Source organism: Magallana gigas, chromosome 3, assembly GCF_963853765.1.
Source record: "Magallana gigas chromosome 3, xbMagGiga1.1, whole genome shotgun sequence".
NCBI classification, from domain to species: domain Eukaryota; kingdom Metazoa; phylum Mollusca; class Bivalvia; order Ostreida; family Ostreidae; genus Magallana; species Magallana gigas.
This window is the reverse complement of record NC_088855.1, coordinates 16,546,068-16,567,203: the sequence shown is the minus strand read 5'-3', so window position 1 is coordinate 16,567,203 and position 21,136 is coordinate 16,546,068. Positions and strand designations below refer to the sequence as shown.

The window sequence follows — 21,136 nt, the reverse complement described above, 5'->3', positions numbered from 1 at the left end:
TTCCTACCGGAATGTATATTTAGAAGGTAAATATCTTACCTGACCGGTGAGATACATTAATAACAACGGTGGTTTTTTCTTCATGATCAATGGTCTATCATATATCGTTTTTGAACTTTTTCGATTTACATGCAGCTTAGACGGGTGCACGTGTAAAAATTAAATGCCTCCTTGGCACCGGCATACGTTATCGGGACCAGTGTTCCATATATCGGCAATAGAGGCTGTTGTAAACTGTATAAAATTATTTTCATTTTCCAGGGTCTTTGTCTGTGATAACACTACGAATCGATTTTGCAATGTATAGTATAATACATTTCTTCAAATGACTATTTTATATAGCATTTATTCGTACAATTGGTAAATATTATATACATGTAGATATAAGTTATAAGGAATCAACCTTTGAATATTATGAAGTGTTCAAATATAGCGTGATCTAAGTCCTTCGGGCTTTATTGGATATGACCACCCCGACCGTATATTTGATCAACTTATAATACTCAAAGAATCATTCCTTCAAAGAAGGACAGGAAAATTGCATGCTTGACAGTGATTTGTAATTAGAATTAGTGTGATGTTATAAATAATATGTGAACTTATTCAAAAGTTTATATTTCTCGTTGCATGTTCACCAATCATCAAATACTGAAATATTTTCTATCAAATGGGTACTATAAAATCAATTAGAAAATGTGTGCAAAAATTACCAGAGGTTGCGATTCAAACAGGATATGAAATATTTACTATGTAATAAAATTACAGGAATATGCTTCAGAACCCCCCCCCCCCCTCCGCCAGGAAAATTTAATTATGCATTGGACCCCCCCCCCCCCTCCCTCGGAACAATTTTCTGAATCTGCGCGTGAACCCTTTGTGGTATAAAAAGGTATAAAACAACCTGCAAAATGTTTTTGGTTGTATCTTCAAGGTCTGGCATGAAAGTCACATTTGTTGAAATCAAAATTAGTCATAACTTAAAAACTCCTGGTTTCTTCAATTGTTCTTGTATATGGTACTGAAAAAGAAATATCAATTTGTGAGTGCACATATAGTACAGTATGAATTTAATAGTGGCGTAGTGTCCATTAAGGCAAAAAGGCATATTACCTACTCATAATTTAATTTTTGTGAATCAAAATTTAAAATTTGTGTGAAAATTATAAATTTTCAACAAAGGTCACAATAACTCTGAATCATGTCCACGAACCTTTCCAGAAGCCATCAGAAACTTTAATGACACAAAAGTATATATGCGTTTGTGGAAGTGTTCAAGCGAAAAGCTAACTCTTAGATCTATATAGACTAAGAGCAATAGCAATATATGTATATGTTTGCCCTGATTAAATTAAATCAATCAATTTTTCTCTTTTGCAATTATACCGAATTTTATGAGACGAAATTTTTGGATAATGAATAAGAAGGAAATCGAACATTTAAACGCTGTCATGCCTGTGCAATCTATATAAAATATTTTTTCTGTGAATTTTAGAAGTGTGGCGTATCAGTTACATCTATGATAAACAAGTTGATGTTTAAGTAGGGATGTGTGTTTTGTTTATAGAAAACATGAAGTATGGTTAGTATGAGATGCGATGTTTAATGATTCCTCGTATATTAATTTATATATATTTTAATATTAAACGAGACAAATAGATTTTAATTTGCTTTTATCTAGAAATGAAAGACTTAGAAATAGGAAATAAAATATTTTAGATTTACTTATTTTTGCGATTTGCGCGACAGTGAGGCATTCGCCGTCAATTTTTTGCTTAGATATATATGTAGGCCACTCTATGCCACTGAGAATTTCAAGTCCCCGGAGAAAAAAACGTTAACGGTTTTGGCATTTATATATAATTCTCTCGGAATTCCTCTGACGTGTTCCACATGGAGCTGTAAACAAAGTAATGGAGGGAAATATCTTCGCGTCCACGGAGACTGTTGAGTGTCCGTTGTGTTCGCAAAGTTTTCAACCTTCAGTGATAAACAGACATGTAAACAACTGCCTAAACATCACCGATTCTTCCTCAGGTAGCTCCAGTCAGGGCAAAAAACGTAAGAGCAGCGAAGGTCAAGGGGCTTCTCCTCAGAAATCTGCCTGGGGTAGTTTGAAGCCCTCGAAATCTGTCGCGGGCCCCAGTGCAAACAAAAAAGCTAAAACTACTTCACCAAAGAAGAACCAGTCTAAGAAAAACACAAATCATAATTATGCTCAACGTGAAGACTTCGATAACAATGCCGAGAATACGCCATTTGTTGAGAAAAACCGGACCAAGTCCAGTAACATTCCAGTTTTTGGCATGCCACAACGACCTGACCCCTCAGACAGTGTAGGGGGCGTGATTCCTCTTGCAGAGAAACTGCGACCACTCAGTTTAGAGGACTATGTGGGACAAGAGAAGGCAGTAGGAAAGAAGAGCATGCTCAGAAATTTGATGAAGAGCAATGATATTCCCTCAATGATTTTGTGGGGCCCACCGGGTTGTGGAAAGGTGAGAATTATTCTTTAGTTTGCTTTAAAGAATGACTTTTGGAGAGATCACAGCATGAAAGACACATTGCCCAATTGTCTTGGCCACCCTACTCAAATTCAAGTTTTGAACCCTACCCCCCACCCCCCTACCCACATAGTCGCACTTGCCTAACATTAGCAATTTTAACTGCAGTCCTCAACCTCAACTTGCGCTGATATTAATTCACATTTCATTAATACAACTTATTAGAATCATTTTCAATTAAAAGATACATCATCAATATTTATATATGGAATTAATTAAAAATACCCCATTTGCACAATGCAAGTGCGGCAACAACAAAGCAGAAATAGTGAATGGTTGATTATGGTCTCTTTAAGTTGCTAGATGATTTTGAGTGGGAGCAAAACAACTGAGATTATGTAGTCCTTCAATTTCATACATCAGGAATGAAGCTAAATGGCTAGATATTGTCAGAGACATAAATAACAATTTGCAACTCCACCATTAGCATGTTTTGTTGTTGAAAAATGTTACGAAACCAACCTTAGAATTACTTTGAGAACTACATATTATAAACTGAGATAATGATTTTAAACCAAAAGTATGTTGTTTTTATGAAAAATGTGCATAGGTTTTTTTATTTTATTTGAAAAATAAGATTTGTGACGGTCAGACCGGTTCGAATATTAGCGCCAGATAGCTCAGTTGGTAGAGCACCTGACTAGAGATTCAGGGGGCCCGGGTTCGAATCCCGGTCTGGACCGTCATTATTTCTCCCATCCCGTTACATTTGGTGCCATGACCAACCCCTGGAACTGACAGGTGAACTCCTGCCAGGGGAAGAGCCTGGGGTGATCTTCAGGGACGAAGATCATTTAAGGGGGGAGGAATGTGACGGTCAGACCGGTTCGAATATCAGCGCCAGATAGCTCAGTTGGTAGAGCACCTGACTAGAGATTCAGGGGGCCCGGGTTCGAATCCCGGTCTGGACCGTCATTATTTCTCCCATCCCGTTACAGATTAATAAATAGAAAATATATTGGCCAGATATAAAACATCGGCGAAATCTCTGATGACGAGTAGCCAACTGCCTCCTAATTTCCTAAATCTCCTCTTTTAATATTGTTTATTAGACATAAACTTATGAAAATGTAATATTTTGAATGCTTTGGTAATAGGTTTTAGCTATATACATTTTGATATAACCGTTTATTATAGATTGAAAGATATACTGATTTAAACTGGGAATACTTTACAATAGGGACCACAAGATTTTGATCAGTTTCCAATCTTTTTATATTGCATCACATATCCAAGATGTCACTAATGGTTATCAAAAATTTGAACATCAAATTTCATGGTTTTCAAGTTTTATTAAAAGGAAGAGTCTTTTAAGCTTACAACTCCTTGTTAATTAAACAAGACTTATGCCATTTTAGGATCGTTCACTAATCAGTTGTTTGATAGAAAATGTACCATATGCATGTATAATTTAAATCTCAAGTGCTTTGTTATTATGTTTTAGACAACATTAGCCAAAATCATCTCCAATAGTTGTAAAACAAAAGGCAAGTACAAGTTTACGACTATGTCGGCAACATCAGCTGGGGTCAACGATGTGAAAGAGGCTGTCAAGATTGCTAAAAACGACCAAAAGACTCTGGGAAGGCGAACTATTCTTTTCTTAGATGAAATTCACAGGTTCAACAAATTACAACAGGTATAATTAACTCAGTGTTTTCCCCAGAAAATTTTTGATGCATGGGGGGAAGTTTGTCAGAGTAATTGCGTGGTGCGGCATTAAAGCGCCCAAGCCGTTACGAATACTGAGCGTAATAATAATATAACCATTTGATACATGTATGTACTATAATTTATTTAACTATTTTAAAGTTCCTTGTTTTGCATCACGACACTACTCAATTGCTCTTTATTTTTCATTTAGGAAGTACACAAAAATTTAAAAAGTTCACCAAGATATGAACTTGGTTTGTTACGTGATCAAATCCTGTGAAGCCCGAAGGGCTAATAAGACTTAATTTTATGTCCCTGTTATATAAATAGGCTGCTGTTGGTTATTCTCTATATCCTATCTCGTTTGGTTGTACATCATGCACATGAAAGAGACTTCAATCATAAGGATCACAAGTTGAAATTAATATATAAAAAGTTCAAGGTCTTTTATAAAGGTCAGAGGCCATTTCCTTGGCACTAATCTTATTTATTAACAAGTTAACAACTTGCTATTATCATGTATCTGTACAAAATGTTGATGCATTGAAAGATATTTCTGCTGATAACCAAATCTTATAGGATGCATTACTGCCCCACATTGAAGATGGGACGATTGTACTCATCGGGGCCACCACAGAGAATCCTTCCTTTCAAGTCAACAGTGCCCTGCTCAGTCGATGCAAACTCATTGTGCTTGAGAAACTGGAGAGCAGCCATATTGAGAAGATTTTGAAGAGAGCCTGTGAGAACATTTCTGCTCACATTTTCAGGAAGGATGAAGAAATCGAGGAAAATGATGAGTATGTCCATACATTTTATTTCTTTTTCCTGTGCAAATCATCATTTTGATACAGATCAAAGTACTGCCAACCAAGTTTAACCTAACAAAAAGGGAACTCCAATCACACCCACATTCAGCTAGAGTTTCCTTCCCTCATCTTATATCATAAAGTGTTGTGTATAGCACATACCTGTGTATAATACACACCCCCTGAGTTGTGTGTAAAATGCTGAAAAAAAGCTGTTCCTATGTATAATACACACCCAAAAAACGACGACATTCTAAATCAAGATTTTTGAAAAGTTATCTATATGCATACTAGTATGTTGATATCGTATTCAAAGTCTTAATATTAAAGTAATAATGTTTGACGTGGATCTAAACCAATTAAAACCAATCACAAAAGAATTGATTTAATTGATTAATTAGTCAATTTTATATATGATTATAGCTAGATAAAACATTAAGTCATACAAATGATTGATCTATTTTTAACAGTGTCTATGTAAAGCAATAATGTTTAACTGCATAACGGGACACAAATAAGTTGAATAAAATCAAAATTGTTGCTAATCTTCCTGCTATCAAATACTAGTAAACTATGAAGTACGACGCAAGACGTGCATGCTTCACCAGAAATTGCTGAGGTGTTAGGTCGTGTAATGCATTGGAATTTTACAATACATGTATGTGTAAAAAATCTTTCTCTCCCTGTCAGACTTGCAATGAAGTACATGAATATGTACCAGTAGATATTGTATTTAATTCAGAGTGTCAGCTTGGATCGAGAAGGATGCCATAACGGGGCTGGCCAATCTGTGTGATGGTGACGCTAGATGTGCCTTAAACAGCCTCCAGATGGCGATACAGTCTCAGCGCTCAGAGGAGGACAGCATGGCCGTAGTTACAGCAGACGACATCAGAGACATCCTCCAGAGAACACATGTCCTCTACGATAGAGCAGGTGGGTGTGAATCGGAGAGAAAGTCAGTTGCAAACGGGAACTTTTTAGTTAACATGTAAATTTTATGTACATATAGGCACATCGCAGTGATGAAGCTTTTATAGCTTTTTACCTGTAGTTTTATTTGTACTGTGAGCCACACAAGATTTGGGTTTTTTTGGGATTGTTTGGATAATTGCATGTACACAAACAAATGCAGAATTGCTTAAAAAGGTTCAAGTAGAGACAGCAAAATTCATGTAAATATTAAAAGAGACTTTTTTTTCTCTCCATAATACATGAACTTATTATATCTTCTAAGTTCTAAGAGAATTTAGGAAAGACTCAAGCTACAGACAGTGTTAGAGTATCTTTAATTTTAGCTGCAAGTCGGTAGCTCCAGGTCTGAAAAAAATTTGGTAGGACAACCTGTACATGTATTACGTTATTTAAATCAAAAACAAATACACCTGAACATCATAATGTATACTGTTTATGTCAAAAACAATGTGTTTGTATCTTGACCTTATTTATCAAAGGAGAGAGAATACATGTGTATAGAGGTTATTTGTGACTGTTTAAAAAGCCTTGTTGAATTTATTCAGTAAAAATATGTTAAAATTAAGAGGTAGGTATGGAGCAGCTTATTTAAACATTTTGATCACAATAACTCAAACTGTGGAATTACAACAGCTTATGTATGAAATTAAATTAATACTGTGCAATTACATGAAGGGATAAACTCATTAATTAGTTCAAGCTATTTATGTGAAGTTAATGGATTTTTGGTTCATTTACCTGCAATTTATGATATAAATATTAAATGCTTGATATTTAATAATGTGCGCATATACATGTATGAATGAATAATTAAAATAAAAAATGAATTAAATTTTGTTACACATGCATGTATACTACTGTACCAAATAGCTTAAAGTTTCAGTTGGAATTAAAGAACAATCATTGAATTTTATCTACCATTCAGAATTTATCTATCATGCTTTATTTTATTTTTTTTTTTATAAGGGGACGAACACTACAATATTATTTCCGCTCTGCATAAGTCAATTCGTGGGTCCAGTGAAAGTGCTGCCCTCTACTGGCTGGCCAGAATGTTAGAAGGCGGAGAAGATCCTCGGTACATTGCGCGAAGGTTGATCAGAATAGCCAGTGAGGACATTGGTATGAACAGAATATTTTTGAATATACGTGCACCGGAAATGCTTTTTATTTAGTATGTGTGATGATTTTCACAAGAGTTAGTCTGGGTTTGAATTTAATAGGGTATTTTCGAAAGTATGTAGTTTTATACATTCATTTAAGGTATTTTGTGATGGAAGTTGTTTTCTGCTTAAACACAATAGAATAACAGCCAAATGTAATATATATAGATTATTACTAGACAATTTTTATATATCATCCTTTTTTTAGCCTGAGGTCGCTGTATATCAGCTGATATACAGAAACCATGGGCTATAACAGGATGTAATATAAAAATTGCCACGTTATGACTTTTATATCTTATACTTCTGGAAAATATTAAAGAAACAATAAAAAACATCATGTGATAAATGATTATTGTTAACAAATCATTACATGTCCATATATTCCATCTCTGATAAACATCCCTGAAATTTTTGCGCCTGCTGTTTGTATATCAAGTTGACATCAACGTAACTATTTGATGTCATACATGGAGATCTGAGTTGAACAATGCATACCAAAGTCTTCATCATAATAGCAGATAATTAAGGTCAAGATCTAGTAAATGATTCCAGAGTGTATTTTTGGTGCTAGAACGATTATTACTTCATAATTGGTTTTGAGAATCTTTTCCCGTGCTTTACGGCTTTAAAAGAGTTATGTACAGTAGTAAATTAATCAATTTCCTGACTTTCATGTTAAATCATGGGAAAAGTAATCCAGATAACTATATTCAATTTGACATCATTTTAAAGAGGAGGTCAAGATTTTGTTTAATTCTCTTTTTAGAGAGACTGTATGCTTTTTAGATATACTGTGGAATCATTTAAATTCGTGGGGGCCAATTTTCGTGGATTGTGAGTTTTTTGCTTATTCATGGGGATGTAATTTCGTGGATGCGTCCGTTTTTAGTTTCAAGAAGATAACAAACTCTTTCAAATTTTGTTTTCGTTGAGGATGTAAATTTGTTGGGAAGGGCTACCCACGAATACAACGAAAATTGAGCCACCACAGATTCTAATGATTCCACAGTATTTTATTCGTCAAACATTGATAAAACTCTGAAAATCGTTCCTTATTTCCTTCACATTTCGTTGAAAATGACAGTTTAAAACATGACTTTTCATTGCGTTTACCAAAATTTGTAGCTCTGGTACACCCTATAACAAAAAGCCTAAATTGTTATGAAGCATCATTGAAAGAATTTATGTTAAATTTTGTAAACCTTAAGAAACCTTTCCTTTACTAGATCTTGACCTTAATGGAAAGGGGTTTTGATATAACATCTGAAAATTGCTGAAGAGGGGTGTGATATAAATCTTTTATCTCATACGTGTGGTGTATGTTACCCGTGTGATAAACCTTTGCTTTATCAAACGGATGATGCTTTATCAAATACTTTCGGTCTGAACTATTTTTGACACAGCCCCTTGCTTCAACACTTCATTGACCTATTTTCAAAGATTTGCTATAGCTAGTTCTTTTAATTACTACCAAAAATTGATATATTTTGTTAAGATTTTGTCAAAGATCTAAATAACAGTTATGAAGGAAAACACATAACTGTAGCATAGGGCAAAGTTATACAAAACTGAAAACAAAGACCTTTTTTCTGTTTGTTGAGATTTATGATAAGTGAAGTCCCCCCCCCCCCCCCCCCCCCCTCCTCCTTTCGGTTTGCTTCTGAAGCCACTGTGTAGTTTATAAAACTGCAAATCACGTTAGCTATCAAAAAGTTCATTCTGAAGAAGCAATGAAAACAGAACGCTTTGGTTGTGTTTATAACACAAGGACTTACTGAATAATGTTTCTTAAGACTTTTATTCTACCACCAGTAAGCATCCTTATTCAGTATTATCATTAAGATAGTGTTTGTTCTATTAAACATCAACAACTGTTTCTCGTTCGAGATCGAGTCAATTCAAACTAACAAGCATTCGCAACTTTGTATATGTCAACAAACTTGATTTATTCAAGTCTTCTGATCAGTATTTATATTTAATCAGGTGATTAAGCTCTACGAAATATTATTTAGAGCTAAAAATTTATTTTAAGGTTTATTTCAGTGAAACTTTACATTAAAACAGTTAGATTTATCTCTGAAATGACGTACTTGATTGTATTGTGCAAGGTCACAATAAACCCATAACACAACCTTGCATTATCGGGTTTTTATCTTTAAAAAAAATTAATTTCTGGTCATATATAAGCTTTATAATATAAATCAATTTGAAAGAGATAAATAGAAAAATCTAAAATTGTGTGATTTTATATTTGCTATATCCAACTCGTTGAAATGGTTATATTCGCTTGGCAAGCGTTGTGAATATATATACACCATTTGAAATTGTTGGATAAAGCAAATATAGAATAACACAATATAGATATCCTCTATATATCGTATACCTGTGGAAAATATACTTTTTTCCACCCTGTGCGATATAAACAAAAATTTTGCCTACCCGTCTGATATAAACCCTAGGGATGGGATATAAATCTTATATCACACCCCCTCCAGCAATCTTCCGATGTTATATCACACCCCTTTCAGTTCATTATTGACTATTTTGACAGAGAGTTAGGTATGTGTCGTTCAACTTTGATCTCCAAGTATGACATTAAATAGTACGTTGACGTCAACGGTATACAAACAGTTGGCGCATAAATTCTGGGGAAGTTTATCTGAGATGAAATATATAGGCACAGAGCGATTTGTTAACAATAATCATTCATCACATGATGTTTTTTACTGTTTCTTTGATATTTTCTATAAGTATATGATATAAAAATCATAATTTGGCAATTTTTATATTGCATCTAACATCATCCCTCGGTCGCTGTATATCAGCCCTCGAGTCTGATGGCTGATATACAGCGACCTCGGGCTAATATATGATGCGATATAAAAATTAACATGTAATAATCTATATATATCACAGCCCAAGGGTTTATATCACACTGGTATGCGAACCTTCAGTTTATATCGCACAGGGCGGAAAATGGTATATTTTCTATAAGTAAATGATATATTGAAATTATAAATAGTGCAAGTATACTAAATGTAAAATTATGTTGTAGAATTCTACTCGTATGACAGGACTTTACAGTGTATAGTACTTAAATGTATTTTTACATCAATTTATAAACAATGATAAATCTCTGGGAAGTGAGTTTTTGTTTTAATGGATCTCCTCAGTACTGCAAATCACCATGGATTATTGTGAATGTGTATTTATTCATTAGTTTAGGTTTTATGAATTTTGAGTTAGCTGGATGTTTAGTGTGTGGGAATTAAAACTTGAGTTCCGGTAAAATTACTTCAGATTTAGAAACTTAATTACCTCATCGCTTTTCCGAGTAGTACACCAAGTCTTTGTTATAATTTTTGCAAATCATTAATAATTGTGGTAAAAGTTGCTTAGTTTCCCATCATTTCTACATGTACATACATGTACTTGACATCTCAGAATTTATAGCTATAAGTAAATTGTTTTTTAGATATTACTTTTATGTCTGCCATTAATGAATTTCAATTTATTTATGTAAAATGCAATTGTCTATTCTCAAGCTATATGAATGAATATTTATAAATCATATTGCATTAAAATGATCTATGTACTTATACATGTAGGTGGATAATAATCAAATTATCGGTAATTGGCTTTAACTGCTTTTTAATTGTTTATAACATGAAAGAAGTTAATTACTGCAGAAGTCAAAAGTTTAATAGCATTAAATTTCCTGCCTGCGTAATATATATCGGGTCATTGTCTGCATTTTCAGGTTTGAGTGATCCACAAGCACTCAATCAAGCTGTGTCGGCGTACCAAGCCTGTCATTTTGTGGGAATGCCTGAATGTGATGTAGGTAGTTTTAATTTCATAATTAAGTTAGATTAATTAGTAAATGTAATTGTAGGGGGCATCATATCGATGCACATTTACATCCAGTATAATGCAGTCCCACTCAAATATACATGATTATATGAGAAAATTTAGAAAGTGAATATTCAAGTAGCAAATGTGAATAAAAATCATTTATTATGAAAAGCATTCGGTTATGAATCAGAATTTAACTGCAATTTCCAATGGAGATGTAACATGGTCAATATTATAAATTACAGTAAAACACGGTTATAGCGAACATGCTTATAATGAATTGACGCTAACAGCAAAGTGAATTTCATTCCCCAAGACTCTATTTCATGTTGTAAACTTGACGGATAAAACGAATCAGGCTTATAACGAAGTTAAATTTCCCGTCCCTAGGACTTCGTTATAAGCGTGTTTTACTGTATTGGGGGAGAGCTTCGATTTCCTTTCAAGGCTTACGTGTGTGGTAACTGGTTTCCTGTGTATTATTTTAATTAGGTTAATTTGGCGCAGTGTGTGGTGTATTTAGCACGTGCACCAAAAGATGTAGAGGTATACCAAGCCTACAACAAAGCCAAGCACTCAGTGAGGAACCACAAGGGACCATTACCTTCCGTACCACTGCATCTACGGAATGCCTCAAACAAGGTGTTGAAATCATTAGGTAAGTGGAAACTACAAACAAACTATGCTAGAGGAAACTACATATACATGTATGTACAAACTGTATCAGAGGAATTGCTGATGGATTTGATATGCAGCAGTGCTTTTGAGTTTAAATATTCCCTAATTAAGCTGGCTAATTTATGGTGAAAACGAAATCCATCAATATTCATGTATAAGCAAAATCTTGTTATATATTAATGTTTGAAAAAAACACTGTAAGCTAAAAACACAGATATTTTAATATTTTTTTTTGAAATTTATACACCTTATAGTGACCCTTTTACTGATTCAGAATATGTATTTTGTTTTAAAATCAATCAAGGCATTCTTGAGAAATTAAGCGGCAAAGTTCTGAAGCGAGAGTCCGAGTAGCTCAGTCGATAGAGTCGTGGACATGGCCCAGGCGACCCGGGTTTTTGTGCGCCTGAAATAGCAGGTTTTTGCTATGGTAGGCACTGTAGCTCCCAGGTCGTTCATCCGATTTTTTTTTAGACCGGGAGCTACAGACCTGCAGCTATATAACGCGACATCTGATTGGTTCTAGATAATCACGTGTCAAGGCAATAAAACTTCATATTTCCCTGTCATCGTCATATTTTCCATCATATCCCCCCCCCCCCCTGAATTGACATACCATGTTTGTGAAAATCACGAGAATGATCATACGATTTATTTAAATGAATAATTCTGTTATAAATCGAATCTCCCTCACAATCAAGCAATAAATATATAATATTTACACCCACTTAATATGATTTCCGCTATTTCTTACTGAAATTATTTGTAATTCACTGCTATATAGAAACTGACATCTACTCGACCCAGTTCTAACCAGTTAATCAATGGGTGAAACCTTTAGCAACTTGGGCAAAGTTACAGACTGCAGGAAATAATCATGTTGATATCGGACATATATTCCCATAGAAGACGATTTGGCTTTGACTATTTTTTTATCTACCGTACCGATGCACAGTAACAATATTCTAGTTACTTTTACTTACTCTTAACAATCAGTTCATCATTTTGTTAATTTGGTTTAATGATTCATGTGGGAAAAGAAGGTACCGAAATTGCAGAAAAAAAATAAATAACCCTTGTTAATGAACCACTGATTTCTTAGATCCGGGAATAAAATGAAGGAGTATTGTTGCATGTTCAGTGAATATTGATGAAAAACTACAGTAACTGAGTTGATTTTCTACTTAATTATACATTAATCAAATAATTATCATTTTAATCGTAGGATATGGAAAAGGATACAAGTACAATCCGGATTGTCAGGGACCCGTGGAACAAGAATATTTTCCTCCGGAGTTGAAAGGGACCGATTTCTTTGTTTAGTATTTCTGTGAATCATTGCGTGAATCAGGCATGTACATGTATTTCCTAGGTCTAATGTAATATATAGATACCAGTATACTCTGTACACTGCAGAAAACGTCATGCAGCTGGTGGGATATATATTTAGATATTTACTGTTAATAAGAAGCCTTTCTTAGTTTGATGTAGCCCTTCAAATAAAGACGTTTAAATATGACTGTCTTCTATATTTGTGTTTAACCCCTGTCCCACACCGTGACTGCGTCCTTAAGGCGATCTTGCTGCATCCTTATGTAAAACGCAAAATTAAATGTACACGCAACAACAACGCAACGGCATCTTCGGGCTTCACAGGATTTGATCACGTGACCAACCAACTTCATATCCTGGTGAACTTTTACAATTGCTGTGTATTTCTTAATCGAACGTTTTCGCTATTCTATGATAGGTTCATATTATAGAAAACATATATGCAAAAGTAAATATTAACGTTAATACCGCGCCTCCACGATGTCCCTAGTGCGTTATTAAGCCAGGCCACAAAAACTTGGACAGTGGCGTTTATACAATAGCAAGCGATACACATGTAATATTCTCAATTTGATGTAGCCGACGAAATAAAAAGTAGCGTCTGCGAATATTGCAGGATATGATAATCCAGAAACAGGTATAGCTTCTTTTCCAATTATTTCGCATACACGTGTTTGGACGGAAAGTACCTGTTACTAAAAATAGCTTCAGGTACCCAAATGTAGCTGTCGCAATATGATTTTCGAAACCTGGATACACTACTGATTTTATAATAGTGTCTGTAACAACTGATTTGTCATAAATTCGATCGGGAAACTGTGTATAACAGTAGTTGAAATTCTGAACCGTGATAAGTTCAAGCAAAATGCAATGGATCTAAGTGTAAATAGAGTACATGTATAGTGTTAATGAAGAGATCTATATATATTGGGTGTGCTCATACTCAGGAATGCCGTAATTGTCTTTTGTTGTCATCAATATTTCATTGAACTATACCGAATTTTTTTTTCGATAATCCTTTAACTTTGAAACATACCGTATATAGAAGCTTAAGAAGTATAACCTAATGTTGATTGGACATAAAGGATCAACTCGAAAGCCAAATGAATGGTCAGTGTCGAATAGGTATAGATCTGACCTAAAGTAATCTCATGAACACTTACATTTTCCTCCAGACTAGTAATATTTCGTCTTCCTTCGAGGATATTTCAAGATGCTCTATTGGTAGGTTTTCAAAAGATTATTTTAAAACTGTTAAAACTTTCCCAGAATACAAGTAATAGATTTCAAATTATTTCCTGGACTTAATATCACCGTGCAAAATTCACTGTTCAATTATAACTTTATTTTGGACTTTACGTTTAAAATTCAACATCTGTTTCGTAATATTTACTCACAGTTTATTCTTACAAATTTACTTATTTATTTAGTGATTGACACTTTTCGGACTCTATATGTGATTTCAAAGAGACAGAGTGCCATGTCTTAAGAACTGCTAATCTCTTAAAACAACATTGTGCAATTATCAAAGACTCATTGAGTTTATTTGATTATTTTATATCTGTGAACCTTTCACTCAGCTTACTTATGTCATCACCTGTCAATTTATAGTCATTGGTCAAAATCATTTATATAGTTATGTTCAATTGTCAATCGGCAGTCTGGAATACGGCGGCCAGCCTCGGCCACGTCCGACTCACCCAGAGTCTTGTGTCCGGAGGCCACCACTGGCCATATCCGACTTGTTTGTAAAATGTCTGTCTGTTAAATTGTTATAATGTTGCCATCGTTGAGTCTCGACCAATAAAAACGGAATCCTGCATCAATTGCCTGTTTATTTCTCTGGAACTGTATACTGGTGGACCTTCGGGAATACGGCAAACCTACCCTTCGTTTTTACCTTAAGGCCCACAGCGCGCCTCAACCTTATACCCTTGACGCCAACATTCCCTCACCCGGTTCGTACTGCACTCGACCGATGCAGATCCAGACAAATTCTCTAGCACCGTAAAATCTACGCGGTCACATTAACAATATAAAATTCGATTTGAGAAAGTTTTTAAATGTATACATATACAGACTTTTCTGGTCGTCGAATCTCTTTGATTTAATAATTTGATGTAAGGAAAGCATGTTTGTCAAATAAAAGTACATTTTCTGATTAAAGATGGCCTCAAGCCAATAAGTAAGGTTTGTGTTGACATCATATGTAAGGTCTATAGACCTACTTATAATGTGCCGCCAGGTTCAAAACTAATATAATTCCAAGTCAACTGTGATCGAAGTTCAACCCATCATTATAAAAAAAAGAATACATTATGTATTCACAATAAGTTTACCAAATTGCTTACATATAATAAGATTCATCCTGTAAGAGTTAAATTTATTATTTTCTTCTTTTTTTACATGTATATAAATAAAACCACTGTAGTTAAAAAGATATCATACAAAGGAACCAAATTTTTGGTAAATGTTCAAATTCTATGAAAGCTACATGTAAATATTTGATTTTTCCCTGATAGTTTATGGCCATGAATATCATCTTCAAAAGTTTAAGGTAGATCTGATGGTCAATTTGTTGACCAACCAGCCTCCTTTGATAAATATCTGCCACCCAAACGCCCTGCAAATAACACATTCAACTTCCCTCGTTATTTTAATGAACAAGTGAAATTTTATTAGACACATATAAACACACTTATCACTTGTTTAATTTATAGCACATTATCGTAGATAGAAATCATATAATGGATATGTACAGTTCACGTCGTTAAAACTAAACCACAAGTCAAACCCAAACATGTATTTAGTATGATATATATGTTTAATGGAATAAAACTCCCTCTTCATTTTATAATCAATCAGAACTCACAACTTATTAACAACTATTTCGTAGCCAATGAAGATAAGTGGGAGTTGACGGCATGGCCTATAAAGAGTAGCATATGCTAACATAATTTTCATCACAGAAGTTGATCGTAGATCTATCAGGTATGTTGATATTTCTGTATTGTGGTTAAATTAAATGATTATTTGTTATATAAGTATATTTCAAATATCATAATGAATTTGAACGGCAAACATTTCTGAAACTTTAATTTTTTACAGACAATCCCAAAGCAACTAGTGAGGATGCACGAGCCAATCTGTCTGCCAAAATTCGACAAGATGTCGTTTTTTCTTGATAACCTGCAACATTCGAAGTCGCAGGGACTCGCAGAAGAATTTCGACAAAGGAGCAATAGCTGGTCTTTGGCGAAAAAAACATGTAGGCTTGATCACCTGCGCAAGGAAATCGGGACCGATCTTATCAGGAAAAGTTGTCGTTCAAAAATAAAAATTGGTGAGGCAAGAAAAGAAAACGAATGTACGATAGTCCAAACTACAAAGGTCAGTTGCAAGAAAATGTATTCACTTTGCAAGCAAAACTCTTTAAGTAAGCTAGACGGTCTTGAGGCAAATGCCTCTGCAAAGCGTTCTGACCAAAACAAAGTTTCCACGGTGAAAGCTGAAAAAGGTAGAACTATCATTGAAACCGAGGTTCACGAATACACGAGGGACCAAGTTCGATTGGATATACCAGCAAAGTGTAAGAAAAATACAAAGAAAAGATTCTGTTCATTGAATAATGAAGAACGTGAAATACTAGCCACCGTTCTGCTGATAAACCCAAATGCACGACAGAACATTTCTTTAGCTCGACATGGTTCTTTGCCTCCTCTAAGATTGTAAAGAACAATAATGATTATCTATGTACATGGATATGGTTGTAAATCCTTGTTGTATTTACAAAATAAATGGAATGATGAAATATTGGTTATATTATCAATCACTCTTTCTTTTCAACTATTTTCAAATCGATACTGATCACATCAACAAAAGCATATTGATATAAACTTTTATATTTTTAAGTTTTACAGACAACTCAACTTGAGAGCGTTTCTATAAAAATAATCATTGGTAAATCAAAATCATCTTGAGACTTGTCTCAAAGGTTGAAATGTACGTTTATTTAGCCTAGGAATACATATAGTAAATCCTAAAAAATCTTCTCAGAAATCAATTATCCAGGAAAGCTGAAACTTATGTGGTAGTATCTGCGGGTAGTGAAGGTTGCGAAAATCATGACCCCTGGATGGAGGATGGGGCCACAATGGATGGTCGAATTTTTATAAAGGAATATATATATAAAGAGTAAATCTTTACAAATTTTCTCAAAAACCAATTTGCCAGGAAAGCGTCTCGGGTAGATTCAAAGTTGTGAAAATCATTACCCCTTGGGTTAGGGTCGGACCTCAATCGGGGGTTGAACTTTTACATTAGAATATATCGAATAAATCTTTAACATCCTTCTTCTCAAAAACTAATCAGCCAGGAAAGCTGAAACTTGTGTAAAAGCTAGATTCAAGTTTTTAAAAAATATGATCCCCAGGGTTAGTTGAGACTACAATTTGGTTGGGGGGGGGGGGGTCTTATAAATATATAAGTATAAATACTGTGTATATAAGTATACATTCTGTGGTTTTATTAATATTCAAGGGTATCAATTGTCATGGATCAAGTGAAAATCACAGTTTCAAGGATATGTAAATTCGTGGCCAGAGACCCCATCAATACAAAATGTTAATAGAAATTTCATTTCAATGAACATTACAATCCAATTATACCACGGACAATATTTTAATTATTCACAAATAATAAATTGATATAATTTATGGTTTTACTAATATGCAAGCATTTTGACATATTGTTGATTCTTTCAAATTGTTAAGATTTTGGCCCCTGGACAATTCTTGGGACTCACAAGAGGTTCCGATTTTGATGTAGGTTTATATCCCATTTATGAACAATTTTGTATGATCTTTTTCAGAACTGCAATGCTCAAAATGTGATAAGACTATAAAATAGTGACGATTGTAAACACAATATTCAGGGGGAAATGGATTTTTATATATACAAGATCTACATGTATTAAACTGCATTGTCCAGATATTTTGTATTGTGACTCCATTAAGCTGATTATATGCCTATTGTTGCTCAGGTGAGCGATATCGATGTGGACCTTGGGCCTCTCGTTTAAATTTAAAGGTAAATACCGCACATTTCAGGTGATATATAGAGAAACTCCAAAGTCAGAATTAAGTGATTAAATACTATATAGGCAATAGTGTATCATATGACACATATGATTTTGTTGGTCAGTCGAGTGCAAAAATGCCACCTTTGTACCGGCATAATTATCCGACAGTGATAAAGTATTTTCAAAGAAGTCATAACATAAAAAGTTGTTCGATATTTGGTAAGATTGTAAGCATTTTTGATATATTTGATATGTCAGATATTAATCCCCAGTGTTCGTGTTTGTTTTTTGAAAATGACAGTCTAAAACATAATTTTTTATTGCGTTTATCTTAGATTAAGTCTAGACACCAACCGAGCTTTTGTCAGCAAGCATCTATTCATTTACAGGTCTTGACCTGAAGGTAAAGCAATTGTAAAAGACTAATCAATGATAAATTCTTCAAATTAAGGAGGTAATATTTAGCGCATGATAGAATTTTTCATTGCATTTCATACCATACTAATCTGTTTATTCGATTCCAAATTTGAGGCTAGAGGAGTATTGAAAATGTTAAAAGGAGTAAACGAATATACTACGCATTGTCTACAAGAATACGAAGTTTTATAATTTGTTTCATCAGCAACCACATTTTTCCAAACATCCAATGTTGTAAACAACCCAAAATACATTCAAGATCGGGTGTAAATGGAATGTCCAACATGCTACTTTAAGAAAGATAACTTGAGTTATACATGATGCAGGCGCAGCAACTCTTTCAAGCTTTGTCAATTGCAAACGAATCCGCAAAACAAACTCAACTAAAAAAGCAATACACGCATGATATAATAAGTAGAATCAAAAATATAAAATGGAAACATCCTTAACAGTTCTTTGAATAAAAAAAATATAATTTCAAATATATTTTTATACAGGGTGTCCCAGAATATATGAAACCATTTATTTGAATAACTTTTGACTTAGTTTTTAAATAAAAATTCGAATACATTTTCATAAAGTATATGATGTAAATTTTCACTAACCAAATTTAAAAAGAGTCCTCCAAATGACGTCCTTTTTTCCAAAGAACACATTTAGTCGATAGGTAAAATTCAACAGTCACTTATGGATCCCAATTTTTCAAATTTTCTCATTATTTACAGAGTCTTGTCGAGTTGTTTTCCCCAGGGTATTCCTATTTCATAATCCATTATACAACTATATCTGGAGTCTGTCTTTGATAATGCAGTTATAAAAGTATAGATGGCTGCTGTCTTGTCCAATTCATCTTTGATATAATTCAGAAATTCCGTCAAACCAAAGAAATATGATGCAGTTTTGCTATATGAAAGTTGAGTTTGTTTCCAAAGCTTTTTTTGTGGGAAAATATTAAACGATGTTACTTTCTCTATTTGAGTTAGAGTTTACAAGTATTGATCAAATACTTTTTAAATGGTATCAAATATTTTGGAATATTATGTATATTCGGAAACATGTATCTTAAAAACATGTATTCATCCAGGCCTACTGTGATATGCAAGTACATGTAAGTTTATTTTAGAACAAAATCTTTCTCCATGCAATTTGTTTCAGACTCTTTAATAAATATCTGCCACCCAACCGCTCTTCAAATGACAAAGTCAACTCCCCTTGTTATTTAATAACAGGGTCAATTTATATTAGAGAATTATAAACAAAATCATTTTTGTATATAACACATTTTATATAGTAAAAAGATTTTGCTATGTACAGTTCACTTTGCTAACACTACCACAATCAAAATCTGATATGTATTCAATTAGAGTGATATATATGTTGAAATAAAAAAGACTCCTTCTTCGTTTTATAATCAATCAGATTTGTCATATTATTAATAGGTTTCCATAGCCAGTGGTACCGGCGTGGTTTATAACAATTAGCATAATTATACTACATTTTATCACAGAAGAAGACGATTTCTAGAACCATTAGATATGCTGCTACTTATACTACATTTTATCACAGAAGAAGACAATTTCTAGAACCATTAGGTATGCTGCTACTTCTATTTTATGGTAAGCTATGATTTGCAAGATAAGCATAACATTTCAAATATTAAAAAGATTTTGGAGCAAGGTATATTTCGGGGGGGGGGGGGGGGGAATCAAGACTCATATTATCTAATTTATCTTGCAGACAATCTCAAACCAACTAGTGGGGATGCACGAGCCAATTATCTGCCAAAATTCGACAAGATGTCGGGTTTTTTTTCTAGATAATCTGCAACATTCGAAGTCGCAGGGACTCGCAGAAGAATTTCGACAAAGGAGCAATGAGCGATAGCTGGTCCTTGCCGAAAAGAAACTTTCGTCTTGATCATCTGCGCAAAGAAATCGGGGCAGATCTTATCAGAAAGATTTTGCGTTCAAAAACTAAAATTAGTGAGTCAAGAAGAGATATCCAAACTGCACAGATCAGTTGCAAGAAAGTCATTCACTTTGAAATTCAGTTTGAAATGCGGAACTATTTAAGTAAGGTAGACGGTCATGAAGCAGGTGTCTCTGCAAAACGTTTTAACCAAAACAAAGTTTCCACGGTGAAGGTTGAAGAAGGAAGGGACTTCATTGAAACTGAAGTTAACGAATAAACCAGGGACCAGTTTAGATTGGTTATATCAGAAAAGTGTAAGAAAAACACAAAGAAAAGAGGATGTTCACCGAATAATGAAGAGCAGGAAGTACTAGCCACCGTTCTCCTGATAAACCCGAATGCGAGACAGAACATTCCCTTAGTTCGGCACGGTTCTTAATTTGCTCCTTTGAGATTGTAAAGAGCAATAATCTATGTATAAAGTATATAGTCCTTGTTGTATATACAGAATAAATTGAAAAATGAAATATAAGCCAGAATATTAAATGAATCTCTCTCACTTTTCAACATTTATCACTACTGATCACATCATTCAAAATGATTATTAGTTTAAATTCTCATATTTTAATTTTGAGCAATCTGAAGACGTTTTATTGAAAACAAATTATCGGGGAATCAAAATAACTTGAGACTTGTCTC

At 34.0% G+C, this 21,136-nt stretch overlaps 1 protein-coding gene and 2 non-coding genes across 3 annotated transcripts; all 3 read left to right on the top strand.

Moving 5' to 3' along the window:
• The first annotated feature begins 1,867 nt into the window (after positions 1–1,867).
• Positions 1,868–13,216, top strand: LOC117692408 (ATPase WRNIP1). The gene is made up of 8 exons (XM_034480155.2): positions 1,868–2,495; positions 4,006–4,200; positions 4,794–5,014; positions 5,766–5,959; positions 6,965–7,120; positions 10,925–11,004; positions 11,512–11,677; positions 12,923–13,216. The coding sequence occupies exons 1-8, from the start codon at positions 1,911–1,913 to the stop codon at positions 13,018–13,020; spliced, it is 1,695 nt and encodes a 564-aa protein (XP_034336046.1). The 5' UTR covers positions 1,868–1,910; the 3' UTR covers positions 13,021–13,216.
• On the top strand, positions 3,172–3,247 carry Trnas-aga (transfer RNA serine (anticodon AGA)). Its single transcript has one exon. It is a non-coding gene; the product is annotated as a tRNA-Ser (tRNA).
• On the top strand, positions 3,401–3,476 carry Trnas-aga (transfer RNA serine (anticodon AGA)). The gene has a single exon. It is a non-coding gene; the product is annotated as a tRNA-Ser (tRNA).
• Positions 13,217–21,136: the final 7,920 nt, after the last annotated feature.